Below are 13,007 nucleotides of genomic sequence, written 5' to 3' on the forward strand. Positions count from 1 at the left end.
TGTTTGTCAGAGCAGGGCATGTTCGTCAGGGCAAGGAGTTTGTCATACTTCTGGAGAACATCTTAAAATACTACTCAGAGGTGAAAGAATCAGTTGATAAATGGTATTCTATAGAATTCTGTCTTTCTTCCTTCCTCAAAGACTGAGCTAATCTCTCTGTCAACTTGAGTGTCCTAATTTATAACTCAACACCCTTAGGCTTTATTCCTGCTCCCCTTCCAAGTAATTGACATGTCAATGAAAATGCAAGAGCAACCCCCCCCATGGGTAATAGGGATACCGAGACACTGCTGTTGTTATCTTCTCTTCAAAGGATCTCTAGAAATGCCTTCAATTGATCCATTTCTATATGCCAGCTTTTACTTTGTGTCAGTCCAGGAGCAAGGAGAGTTGTTTTAATTTAAACACAATTTCTTTTGGTGATCAAGATGAGATTTTTATAAAGATTTATTCTTCTGTATTGATTTTCTGCAGTGGAATAAAAAGTCGGTATTAATGGATAATTATACCCATCAAACCAAGAATAATACTAAACAATATCTTCCTTAGCAATGGTTTTCCCTATTTGCAAGAAGATTTCTGTTAAGTTAAGCAGATGGAATCAAGGCTGTAAGCATCAACTTATAGTAGGGTTTGCAGGTGTTTTGGCATCTGTCTCAGACATTTGATGTTATTACCACCCAGCCTCATTAGCCAGGTCAGGTGTATCTAAACAACCAGGACCAGATCGTAAGTGTGAATCATAAACTGATTCTCAGTCCCCCATGATGATTTACTACTTGTAAAAACTTCATCTCCACAGCTTTTTTTTCTCCTTCACATTGTAAAGATACAAAGATGTACTGAAAAAAAAAGGGGGGGGGGAAGGACATTTTGGGCTTGATGTAGTGACCTAACATATTTAAGACATATAGGCAAAAGCATTATTTTGTATTCTTTATTTACTGTAGTTTCTATTTCTTAAGTCACTTTTAGATGTGGCTTCACTAGGGAAAGAAACTTCATTCCTTTAACTTGTCTTTTTAGTTTTGATTCTTGAGAGAGTTGGTTTTGAATAATCAGAGAGTACTTAAAAATTTTCTACTCAGTTGACATTAAGCAAATTCTTATTTTGTCTCCCAGAATTCTTTAATGATGTTATCATTCTTCAGCTTGTAGATGTGTTGCCGTATTATCTCTTAAAAAAATGAGACATACGTAACAAGAAGCTGAAAAGATCCAACCCAAACAATTTTTTAAGAGTCAGAACTTAATCAGGGCTATGAAATAACAAGCGTCTACTTAGCAAAAGGTGAAAAACTAGATAAGGCATCTGGACCAGCTGAATGTTGCTCCTGAGGAAGCAGGTTGTCCATTTTTGGAACTGCAGACTTTAAGGCTGGGCTCAATTTCAGAAACACATTGGCTTGCCACAACACACAGACCACAACTAGAACAGGTAAATGCAACTTATAGAAACAAATAAATCAGAGAGTGTAATTTTTCAGTACCCTTTCATGCCTTAGAATTGTCTCATAATATTCCTGTTAGGCAGGGAAGTATCATTGATCCTCATTATTCGGAGATCAGGTAGCATTACTGAACACACATTTCAGGAGCAGATTTTCACGCTTGTGGGTTGAAAGCTAGGATCTTTTCTAAGTCAGCAGTAAGTAGTTCCTCTTCTCACACATAATTTAATCTTTTCATTTCTGTTGCCATTTCTGTAAAATGGGAACAATACTATATGCAAATCCAATATAAAAATGCATAGAACAGGTTTTGCCACTGGTGAGACTGAAAAGAGTTGTAGCCAAGTGCATTGTACCGATCTTAGGAAAACTTCTCACTGGTTCAAGTTTCCTTTATTCAGCATAACCCTCCAAAGTCACAAAATCATCAAAATGGGTTTTATGGTAATGATTGAATCCCAAAGCTCCCCAAAACAGGAAGTAACTGCACTAGCAACAGCAGCTGTAGTAAAGCAATAGTTCAGTTTCCTCTACAACCAATACAAAATGAGAATGAAACACTTCTGCAGTGAGTAACTAAATAAATCAATCGTAGGTCCATGTCTATCCATATGATAATTAGATTTACATGACTCTGTATGGGGTTTACGAGACCATCTAATTTCTTTCTCTCATGCAAATTAATGCTTTAAACATATAGTCTCAAATAATCTTCTTTTATTCCAGACTGTCATGTAAATGATAGTGTATCAGTTTTATTATCCCTGGATGTGTTTACTTGCTTGATCAGAAGTACAACCAGGTGGTACCATATTCTCGCAACAATTTTACTTCCCTTTGAATGAGAATGGCTCATTTGAAGTTTGTGAAAGGCATATCCGTATGGAATTCATAGGATTTCATGTTGTGATACAGCAAGGAGACTTGCTAGAAATTGCCTGTTTCAGGCTGATGATGCAAAACTAGACATCTGCTAAATTAACATCTATCTAACATTTTTGCCTTTCAGTCAAATGCATTCAAAAAATTTAAATCTTTTTAGCTGTCAAAACAATCTGTCACAAGATATTTATTTTTTTGTATAATGGGTTACTTAAGGAAAGCAGCATATGGCTGAGTGAGTTGCACCTATACTGCAGCTTTCCCTGATCTGGACTACCTGTGAACTACTGGAAAATCTGCATACCTAAATGACTGCTTCTGAAAATTTACATAAATGAAGTAGGACTCAAAAATTTTTAACCTGTTTGATGTATTTCTAAGTTGTGTTTCAAACAAAAAAGCCACGAAGATGGTCCCAGGGCTGGAACACCTCTGCTATAAGGATAGGCTGTGGGAGCTGAGATTGTTTAGGCTAGGGAAGAGAAAACTTCAGGGGGCTCTTAGAGCTGCTTTCCAATACTTGAAGGGATCCTATAGGAAGGCTGAAGAATGACTAAATTTCATAAGGGTGTCTAGGAATAGGACATGGAGGAGTGGTTTTAGGTTGAGGGAGAGTAAGTTTAGGCTGGATCTTAGGAAGAAGTTCTTCAGTATGAGGGAGGTGAGACTCTGGAATAGGTTGCCCAGGGAAGCTGTAGATACCTCCTCCCTGGAGGGTTAAGGCAGGTTTGGATGAGGTCTTGAATAGCTGAGTCTAGATGAGAGGCATCCCTGCCTATGGTGGGAAGGTTGGAGTAGATAATCTCTAAGGTCCCTTCCAACCTAAGCCGTTCTATGATTTGAATGTTAATTTTGGTTTAAAAAAACCAACAAAACAAAACCATAGAAAATGCCAGCCTGCCTTTTTGCCCTGAAACAGTCCCTAGGATGAAAAATACTTCTCTGTGATAAATCACAGTCTGCACAAGCCTGCATTCACTTAGAAGTTTGTTTCCTTGCTTAATTGAGGACATTCATTTCTTCTTACATAAAGGAGGATATAATAACATATTATCAATTACAATTATGTATAATTCTAATAAAAACCTGTAATAATAGATCCTAATCATGACTACAGCAAAAAAGCTTTCAATGCAACATACGCTACATTGTGCTGGATTCTTATTCCATCAAAATGTAGCTTGTGTGTCTTGGTGACATACTTGGTATGCTTTTGTGCACCCCTTTCAATCATGCAGCAGACTGCCCTGCCCTGTCCTGTAAGAATACTACTGTGATTTTCTCAGATTAAATTCAGAGTGAAATCTTGGCCTCATTAAAGTCAATGGGCCTGCTGCCTCCAAGTCAGTGAAACCCAAATTGACTGCTTGCCTCTCTGTGTTTTCTGATAGATAGACACACTACAAGTCCAGTGTTAGAGCTGCTGAAATTATTTCTTTCAGAAGAATTTATTTGTATACATTTCTTCTACTTGCAGATTTTGATTTAAGTATGCTTGAAAAAATGGGGTTTTGCTTTGCTTTGCTTTTGTAAGTCCCATAGCACATAAAAAGCATGTGTGAATATGAGATATTTTGCCCTGGGAATAGTCAGTAGCTTTGCAAACGGGTGAGAGTGGAAACACTGAGAATGTGACATACTTCACCTCTGGGGAGACAAGAAATGTATCACCCACACCGCTGGAGCCCTTCAGGGAGAGTCTGATGCTGCTCATTCATGGTGCAGTCTTGGATTTAGTTTCAAAGCAGGAAGAGCGCTGTATAAACATATTGCAATAAACCACTGTATTTCATTAGTTATTAATAGAAAACTTTTTAAGTGGCCCTGAAGGAATCTCTGTGGGCTTCAGTGTCAGTGTGATGTTATCAGAGAGACAGCATTTGAACATTGAGAACATATGGGGACATAGACTATGGAAATCATTCACTTAAATGTCACTTTTATCTTAGATTTGTCATCTAATTTTAATATGTTGTATACCATGAATATGTTTAATTGTAGTTTGCTTTACAGTAAGTTGTATTTCTTACTGTTGACTGCAGCCAGGTTTTTTGGGTTTGTTTTTTACTTTGGATTTGTTTTTTATTTTTACTTGGAGAAGTATGTGTGTAACAGGCTGCAGAAACTGGTGTAGGGGGTTCAGTAGTTTAAAATCTATTTACTCTAGTAAAGACTTTGTTACAGTGAGATAAATCACAGCGTTACAGAATGTGTCTTGTTGGAAGAGACCTCCAAGATCATCCAGTCCAACCTTCAACTCAGTACTGAAGGGTCAACACTGAAGTATGTCCCTAAGTGCGAGATCCACATTGCTTGAACACCTCCAGGGATGATGACTCCACCACTGCCCTGGGCAGACGAATGTTTGATAACACTTTCAGTGAAGAAATATTTCCTAGTACCCAGCCTAAACCTCCCCTGATGCAGCTTGTAACCATTTTCTCTAGTCTTGTCACTTGTCATCAAGGAGTAAAGGTTGGCTTCCTCCTCTCTCCGACCTCCCTTCAGGTAGTTACAGCAAACAAAAAGGTCTCTCCTCAGCCTTCTCTAGACTGAACAACAAGTGTGCTAGTATGAGAGAATGATAAATGAAAACTTTTCAAATCACATTGCAAACTGGTGCACATTGCTAGAGCCCTCTTCACTTTAGCAAAGCCTTTAGCCTTTTAGGATTTTAGCACATAATAAGCAAACAAATCCAAACCAGCCAGCAGCTCTCACCATTTCCCTGCACTCACTCCCAGCAGTCTTCCTTTCCCATCTTCCTTCTCTTGCGCAGAATCTGCTGGCATGATGCAGGCAGGGGGTTGGGTTTGGAGCAGGCTGTGTGCACGTCCATACATGTGCACTCATGTACCTACAAGTCTGATAGAACAAGCAACACTTGGCTTATGTCAGAAACCTTCTGTCAGCAGGGACAACTTTGGTGCTTGTTCTGTAACTTGTGGAATTTCAGATGCACACAAATTTGTGTGTACCTTGCTGACTACATGTTTCAACGGAGGACTGACAGAGAAGCAGGTTTTGTCAGGGAGAGAAAGTAAAAATGTACAGTGTTCATGTTTGATTTCTGAAGCCTTTGGTTGTCATTACAGAAACTAGAATTTCCTTTTTTGTCTTTATTATTGCTATTGTGTCTATTCTTTGAGTCACAAAATACTTTGAATGTATGATAATTTTGAAGAGCTGATATTCTTAGGTGCAGTAGACTGACAAGCTGAAGCATGAGCTGTATATTTTCTGTGCAGAGGTAGATTGGCAATAATCCTCAGTGAAGGTGACAATAATTGCTACAGCCTCAGGGCTATACTGAAAGTCCACTTTAGGAGCAAGAAGTGTAGGTATTAACAGCTTTTTTTCTACATTACTTGATAAAGTGAAACCTGTGCTTTTGTTTGATATGCTAATTGCAGTCTATTTTTGTTTGTTAGGGAAATCCTTAATGTGTTGAAGTTTCATTTTGATCTGACACAGCCATAAACTAATCAGTGGAAAGTTGATCCTAATATCCTATGATGCAAGCATTGCCAGTCAGTCCCTGTAAGAGTGAAGGCCATTGAAACCTCCAGGCTCCTACGCTGGGCTACTGCTGCCATCCTCTTTCTCTTACCCTCCCCTTGTAAGCGTTCTGTCTATAGCTTCCTCTTCACATTTCTCCCACCTTTGCAGAAGGTACTGCTGGCCAGAGGCAGATAGCTGGCTTTTCTGAAGACTCCTCAGGGACATGGCTGGTGTGGGTTTTTGCCAATTTGAAACTGAGAACATAACACTGCTAACTGCGGCTGAACAGTGGCTGTTACCTACAGCAGGAATTACATGTGTTCTGAAGCAGTGAGCTGCACCTAAGAGGTATATTTCATTTCTTATTCTAGTTGGCTGCCCATAAGCACCATGACAGACTTACAGCATGTGTTGTCCTTTAGCCACTGGAAGGCCAAACAATGCAATTTTTTTTGCTGACTATAAAATGGTGCTGGCCCCATCAGGAAATGCTGCTTCAGTCTGGGTAACAAACATGCAACTCAGTAAAACCTCCAGCATTTACAAGTGTGGGCAATGTACCTCCAGGCATAGGTACAAAAAATGTGAAAAGTAAGGAGTTACTTTACAGTGTTTTTTTTCCCCTTAAAATGGATTCTTGGCTTTCCTTTTTCTATCTTTTTTTTTCAGTTTTTGTCTTAAATGAATACCGTTCTGAAGAAGCAGATTTTGGAAGCATTGTGCTGGGAACAAAAGGATTCTTTGAAAGACTTGTTGCTCAATCTTGTTTACAGGATTCGTCTTTTCCCGGAGCCTTCCAAAGTCTTCTCATTTATTTGCTTCCCTAATGTATTCATGTTTGCTAGAATAGAGCCTTCCTCTATTTCAAGGACTGTACCAAGTGCAGTAGTTTCTATTTTTTTCTGGGTGAAGCATTACCTGAGAACTGGCAAAAGCATTTCCTTCCCCAGATCTCTCTCAGTGCCCTCTCATTCTCACTGCAACTCCTGCTACTTCCTCATTTCTTCCTCAGTCTCAGGACTGCTGCCACCATTTGTGTGGCTGCCCATGATGGAACTCCTTTCTTCTTGTCCTCACCAGCTCTGCTGCCGCCCCACCGCAGAATTAGCAACTCACAGTGCTTGGTCAGAGTGATTCAGCCTGACTCAAAATGGGGCTTTTTACAGTACTTCAGAGGGCACTTGCTAGCATGTTTTTCTTTCAAGCACTTCCTCTTCAAGCACAGCTTCCATGCATTATGACTTTCAAAGTGCTGTGCTACGCCTTTGCTGTCAGGTACCCCTGATGTCGTACAAGCATCATGCCTTGGCTGGGGAGGAACAATTGGCACTTGTGTATGTAGCATTAATAATAATTATCATCCTAATTGTCTTTGGGAATATGTTAATATTGTTTTCTTACATATGTATTAGATTAACACTTAGCTAAATAATCATAATTAGCAACTTGAAAATTTTGTGTACACATTAGTTATTAAACCTTTAAATGAGTCCTGTGAGGTATCATTACCACCATTATATAAACAGAAAAAATTGACCACATCAAAGATAATTGTCTTTCCCAAGTTCCAGCACTGAATCACAAGCTGAGATGTGATTTGATCTCCAAAGCTCTATTTCAGTCATGGATTTTGCATGCACTAACGCACTGACTCCCAGGAGTTCAATGTAACTTGTCTGAACAACAAAAATATTACTGTTTACATTCTATTTTCCAGTCATCATGCAAAAAATATGTTGTCAGTATTTGCTGTGTGTTTTTGGGGGGAGCTCCTATTGGATTTTTTTTTTTAATTGTCTTTGGGCTGACTTCTATAACTGTTTTAGTAACTGTGACCTTAGGTGTTGTTTTCTACTTTGAAATAAAATTACTGGAGCAAGGTATTACCTGAAAAAATGAAAAGCTACGTTAGAATGCTGTTGAAAGTTAACCCAAATGGCACAGAAATGTCATACATAGTTGATTATAATCATGGTTCTGTGTAGAATGTTATTTTTATATAGTGCTCTGGTCTGTTTATAACCATTAAGAAGGGAATTATGCATAGTTATGTTTCTAGATTCCAAGGAAGTTATTTGGCCTGCACACTATAATTTTAACTTGTTGTTTGGCTGCAGGACAGCATATGGAGTCATTATCCACTTAATAAATGAAATGGATGCAACCTTCTTTTCTGCTCAGTGAGTATTGGTGTGGGAGTAGGCAGCATCTGTCACCTGTGCAGGCAGACTGAGAGGTGGAAGTTCACCCAGGGCTCTCATTTCTGCCTTCTCCAAGAAGAGTTGTTCAGTTGTTGGGGTTTTGTTTTGTTTTAATTTTACTACCTAGGATAACAGTCCTTTCCTGGGAAGGTGTAGGTGACGCAGTGGCAATATTCCTTTGCACTTGTACAGACCTAAGGCTCAGCAGCAGGCAATGCATGGTGTGTAGCCTGTTTAGAACCTGTGAAATGCACATGTGAAAGTATTAAAGATACAAATGAGGACGTAGGTTCAGGGTACTTTGAGGCCATGAGTGAACTGGCTGAGGTAAAATTTGAGGTGGTTATTTTGCTTAAAGACACAAACAGTCGAATATCAAGTAAGGTCTTTGTAGCCAGAGAAAAAAAAAAAACAATTCCATGTTTGCATACTGCTCTTTGGAACATGCACCGATTCTGTGTGTCCCTGTCTCCCTCTGTTGTTCAATTTCCTGCTCTTTTCTTGTGTACTTTTCCCATTTTGTCTTTTATCTTGCTGAATAGTAATCGAGTGGCAAATAGGAAGCTAAATTTTAATAGGCTTTTATTTGATGTTAACTTAATTTAAACCTTTCAGTTCTGATTGGACTCATGCAAAAAAAAAAAATCATTCAGCAGTGGTGTAGTTAAATCACCAGAATCCTATGTTTCAAATTGTTAATACCAAGTGAGAACTATGCTCTTAATTGTTCACATTACTAGCAGCTGCTATCAGTTGTGCTAATTCTGCTCTTTACGCAAAAGCAGAGCCCACAGTCTGCACCTGGCTCTGGAAGAGAATGAAAGATCTATTCCTTCAGGCACCCACAGCATCAACCTTGTCACGCTGAAGACTCTGTCGAGACAGAACTGCCATTAGTGTTGTCCCTTTGGCATCTCTTCTTGATCAGTGAGCCTAGCCGAGCTGTTCAGGTATTCATCACACATCACAGCCTCAACTGGTGTCCAAAGGATCTTCTTCCTGGAGCTCTTTCTTCGCTCAGACGTTGTCAGCTCTGGTTTGTATCAAATACTGTGCTCTCTCCTGACCTTTCTTCAGAAGGGCCGCCCTCCGAGGTGCACACGCTGCCACTGTCTTTCGGGCCCAGCATCAAGCATTTGCTGGTGCCCGAACGTTATTTGAGCTCATCTGACTAAGTGGTGCCTCAGGCCCTCGCCCGAGGAGCGCTCGGGATTTATGCTGTTCCCTTGTCGCGGCGCAGGATGCTCGGCGCTGGACGCCCTTTCAGGTGGGTGCAGAGCTAGGGGGCAGCACTCTGCGACACCTGCCCAGCCCCAGCCCTGCTTCCCCTGCGGCGCGGGCGAGGGGCCCGCGGAGAGCCATGGCCGGGCGGCCGCGCGGCGCTCCGCAGGTGCCGCCGCTCGGGACGCTGCTGGCGCCCGCCGCCCCCGCGCGCACCCCCCCGCGGCTGCCCCGGCCTCGAGCCGGCAGCAGAGCGCGGCCGCCGCTGCGCAGCCAGCCCGGGGCAGCACCGCGGCCGCGCACCGCCGGCTCCCGGGGCGGCCGCGCGTCTGTGCCACGGCCCACGGGTGAGTGCGACGGGACCGTCCTGCGGTCGGGCGGGGATGGGCGCGGCTGGGGAGCCGATTAACGCAGCTCCGGTTCGGTAGATTCAGCCGTTCTCTTGCGTGTGTCTAGAGGTAGGTCACTGCATTCCCTCTCTGCCTAACTCATCTGGGTGAGAAGTGGGTGCTGAGCGTGACAACACAGAGCGCTTTGGTGTTCGTGGAATTTGGGGAACTGCAGTGAGACCTCTGGGCGAGTGTGCTACTGCCCCGGTGCAGTCCTGCCAGGCCAGCACAGGTGGCACCTGGAGAGCAGGGTGGGTGGCGGTTCCCTGAACAGGTGCCCTCGCGATTGAGGGCGGTGATGGCTGTGGCTCGGGACGGTGTTCGCACACAGCTGAGGGAGGGAAGGTTTACAGTGGGCTGGTGTCGCGCGACTGCTCTCGTGCCTGCAGTCTCCAGGCACGCAGCTGCCTTGTGCAGGCTGAGCACAGGTGGGGCAGCTCGTGGCGTTTAGAGCTACTTGAGGGTGGCACTTAGCTCCCTGAACGTAGGGCTGCAGATGGATTTTGTGTGGATGTTCAGTGGCGTGTGAGAAATACATATGTGTCTTTAGTGTCTAGTGGCTTATCCTGGACGAGCATCCTCTTCTGCCACCTTTACGGTAAACGTTTATTTTGTCTTATGAGCTTTAAACATCGGCACATGTTGGAAGTGTTTTGATAATGTTCTCTCAATGGTCTTGAAGGACTTCTTTGCAAGCCTAAAGAAACGTTTCCATTCTGGTGTATATCAGAAACTACTTGGACTTGGAATCAGGCATTTCCTATGATGATAGAACGGGTTTGAGTAATTCTTAGTAAACTGAGAAACATTTTTAAATGAAATTTACAGTGCTATATGTTTCTTCATGCTTTTTTCCCCTATTGTCATGAACCTTTATGAGTTGATGTCACTTAAAACTCTGTGAATTTGATTAAGAGAAAATTTGTTGAATTTTGAGTAAAAACTAGGTGATATGATAGAGATAAGCAGTGCAACAGAATGCTTAAAACTTCCTTTATGGCTTAGTTATGGCATGACTGCAGTTCTGTCCTTTATACTAAAAAACATCACAACAGTATACTGTTGCTTTACATTATTGTAGTTAACTTTGAAACCTCTATAAACAGAAAATCTGGCAAGACCAAAGAGTAAGGTTTTATAACATTTTATGAGGAGCCAAATGTTATCCTCTGAGGTCAGTAAGCACAGTTTTAATGGAGAAAAATGGGTGATTTTGGAGGAAAAAGAAAAGCAGTAGAGATGCTGAGTCACATGGAGAGGAAGTGTAGTTTTAAGAGCCCTAAAAAGAGAAACCAGGACGTTCAGGGAAAGAGGAAATAAAGGTTACTGGACAATCTGAGCATGTGTAAAGAGTCTTTTGGGGCTCTTTGTGAGAATAGGCCCCTTAATTATGCTTTTGGGGTTAGGCATTAAGGCTTGCCAGGAAATGTGTGCAGTGACTCCATGGTATTGCATAGTGCAGTTCATAGCTATTCCTGGTGGCTTCCAGAGAGTTTTCAAGGTATTCATCATCTGGAATTGTACTGGCTTATTCCAAGTTTGACAGGGATTGGATTATTGTAAAAGAGAGGCCTTGAGCAATCTGGTGTCCCTGCCTGTGCTGGTGAGGTTAGAACTTGCAACTCCAACCATTCTTATGATTCTATGAGAGTTGGCTGATAAGTAAAGTTAATTGCTTCTATGACTGTGAGGAGAGACAACGTCCAAAAATGACGGCTGTAGTAAACTGGCTGGCTGAAAAGTATTAAAAGTCAAAATAGTTAACACTTCCTTTTCTTGCTAGCTACTTTTTCACTTTGTCAGAAACTGTTTTCTGTTAAGCATTGCTCAAACGTTCTTCAACATTATGAAGTCAGCATGACATTTCAAATAATGGCCAAACAGTTCACCAGTGCTTCTAGTCAGCTGAGTGGGAGAAACAACACAGTCTCAGTTGAGTTTCCATAGAATTCAAATCTATATATTCTGGGAAAAAAGGGGAGGGGAATTATTTATTTTTTATTTTAAAACCCATCATTTATTTAGGGATATGTTTAAGAGAAGAAACACACCTAAAAGCTACATCTAGCTATTTATAATATGATCTGATTGCATTTCAGAGCCGTGAAAACAGTTATCTTAAACCCAACGCTGAAATATGCATTTAAATAACTTTTTATGTTCTAATCATTTCTCATGTCATGTCATCTTTGCTTTTTGTACAACTTTTTAATGTACATATGCTTTTTAAAATATTTTTGTCACTTTTTCAGAATTTATTTAAATTGCTACATCTTAAAGTTCTCAAGAGTCAGTCATGTCAAGTTCTTGCTGTTCTCAACATTCTAATCAGTCCTTTACATTTACCAATTTTTTTCAGTCTTTTGCTTCATTATGTGTAGTCTGTTAGTGGTTTGACAGGGATAAAGACAGGAACAGCTGTTCTGGTTTATACCAAAGGTTCATCAGAACCACTATCCTGTGTCTGATGAGAGCTGCTGGCATGCCGAGGAGAGTGCTCTGAAGGTGTTCTTGTATGCCATGTCAAGCCTTTTTGGTGACATTTTACCCTATATTCTGAACTACAGTATAAAACAAAGTAGAGCAGACTGTCTTGAAAGTGCCACCCTTTTTCTTTGCTACTCGTTTATTTGAGTCGTAGTATAGATACAGCATGAAACTGTGTCATTAAAAAACCCTCTTGACTCACGTTGCAAGTAGAACCCTGCACATGTGCAGGCGGCAAGTAGAGGTTGTGCAGCTGTTTTTACATCCTGCTGTCATGGCATTGCTTATAGAGCAGCCTCTTAGATCATTGCTACTGTGATAACTCATTATAAAGTTTATCAAGAGGCTGAAGACCTCAATTTCTGAATGTTTATTACAGAATTCTATACAGATCTTTCATCTGACCTGGTAGACTCAGTGGGCTTTACAAATGTGTTTCATGAGATCTGTGGAATTGTAGATGTTCTTTTGTAGTGTATGACTATTCCACTGAATCATTACATGAGTTTGAAGCATTTAGTGAATTGTCAGGTGTTATTAGTGGAGTAACACCTTCATAAGGTAAGACCTTTATACTACAAATTCGAAACCCAGTGTTTTGATGCAAAAATTGGAAATCAAAACACACGTAAACAGTAGCAAGTGTTAAAAAGGAAGATATTTGTGCCTGTTTTCCATTTCCTTTAATATGCCCTGTATGAGGAATGGAGACCTCTTCTGTTCTTATCTTGAAACTTTGTTCTGTAATAACTTTACTCTCTGTCTCTTTTTTTTCTCCTTCATTTTTTAGTCATCTGCTGCAGGCTTATTTTGCCTCTTCAGGGAAGCCTTCCCCATCTGAAAGCATTTTAGGTGTCCTTGGCACATGGCACAGA

General features: G+C 41.0%; 1 protein-coding gene across 46 annotated transcripts in view; it reads left to right on the forward strand.

Annotated features, from left to right (window-relative positions):
- TENM2 (teneurin transmembrane protein 2) overlaps positions 1 to 13,007 on the forward strand; it is a 1,869,083-nt gene that overhangs the window by 1,489,870 nt on the left and 366,206 nt on the right. Inside the window, exon 1 of one of the 46 annotated variants that reach the window (XM_064161602.1) lies at positions 8,789 to 9,302. The exons of 43 other annotated variants lie outside the window; for them this stretch is intronic. In XM_064161602.1, the coding sequence (XP_064017672.1) occupies positions 9,251 to 9,302 (52 nt within the window). In that variant the 5' untranslated portion in view covers positions 8,789 to 9,250. Of the gene's footprint in view, positions 1 to 8,788; positions 9,303 to 9,534; positions 9,604 to 9,636; positions 10,244 to 13,007 lie in introns of those variants that run through there. 2 more of the 46 variants (XM_064161607.1, XM_064161606.1) reach the window with 2 other exon arrangements.

This window comes from Pogoniulus pusillus, chromosome 22 (assembly GCF_015220805.1).
Source record: "Pogoniulus pusillus isolate bPogPus1 chromosome 22, bPogPus1.pri, whole genome shotgun sequence".
In the NCBI taxonomy this organism is placed as follows: domain Eukaryota; kingdom Metazoa; phylum Chordata; class Aves; order Piciformes; family Lybiidae; genus Pogoniulus; species Pogoniulus pusillus.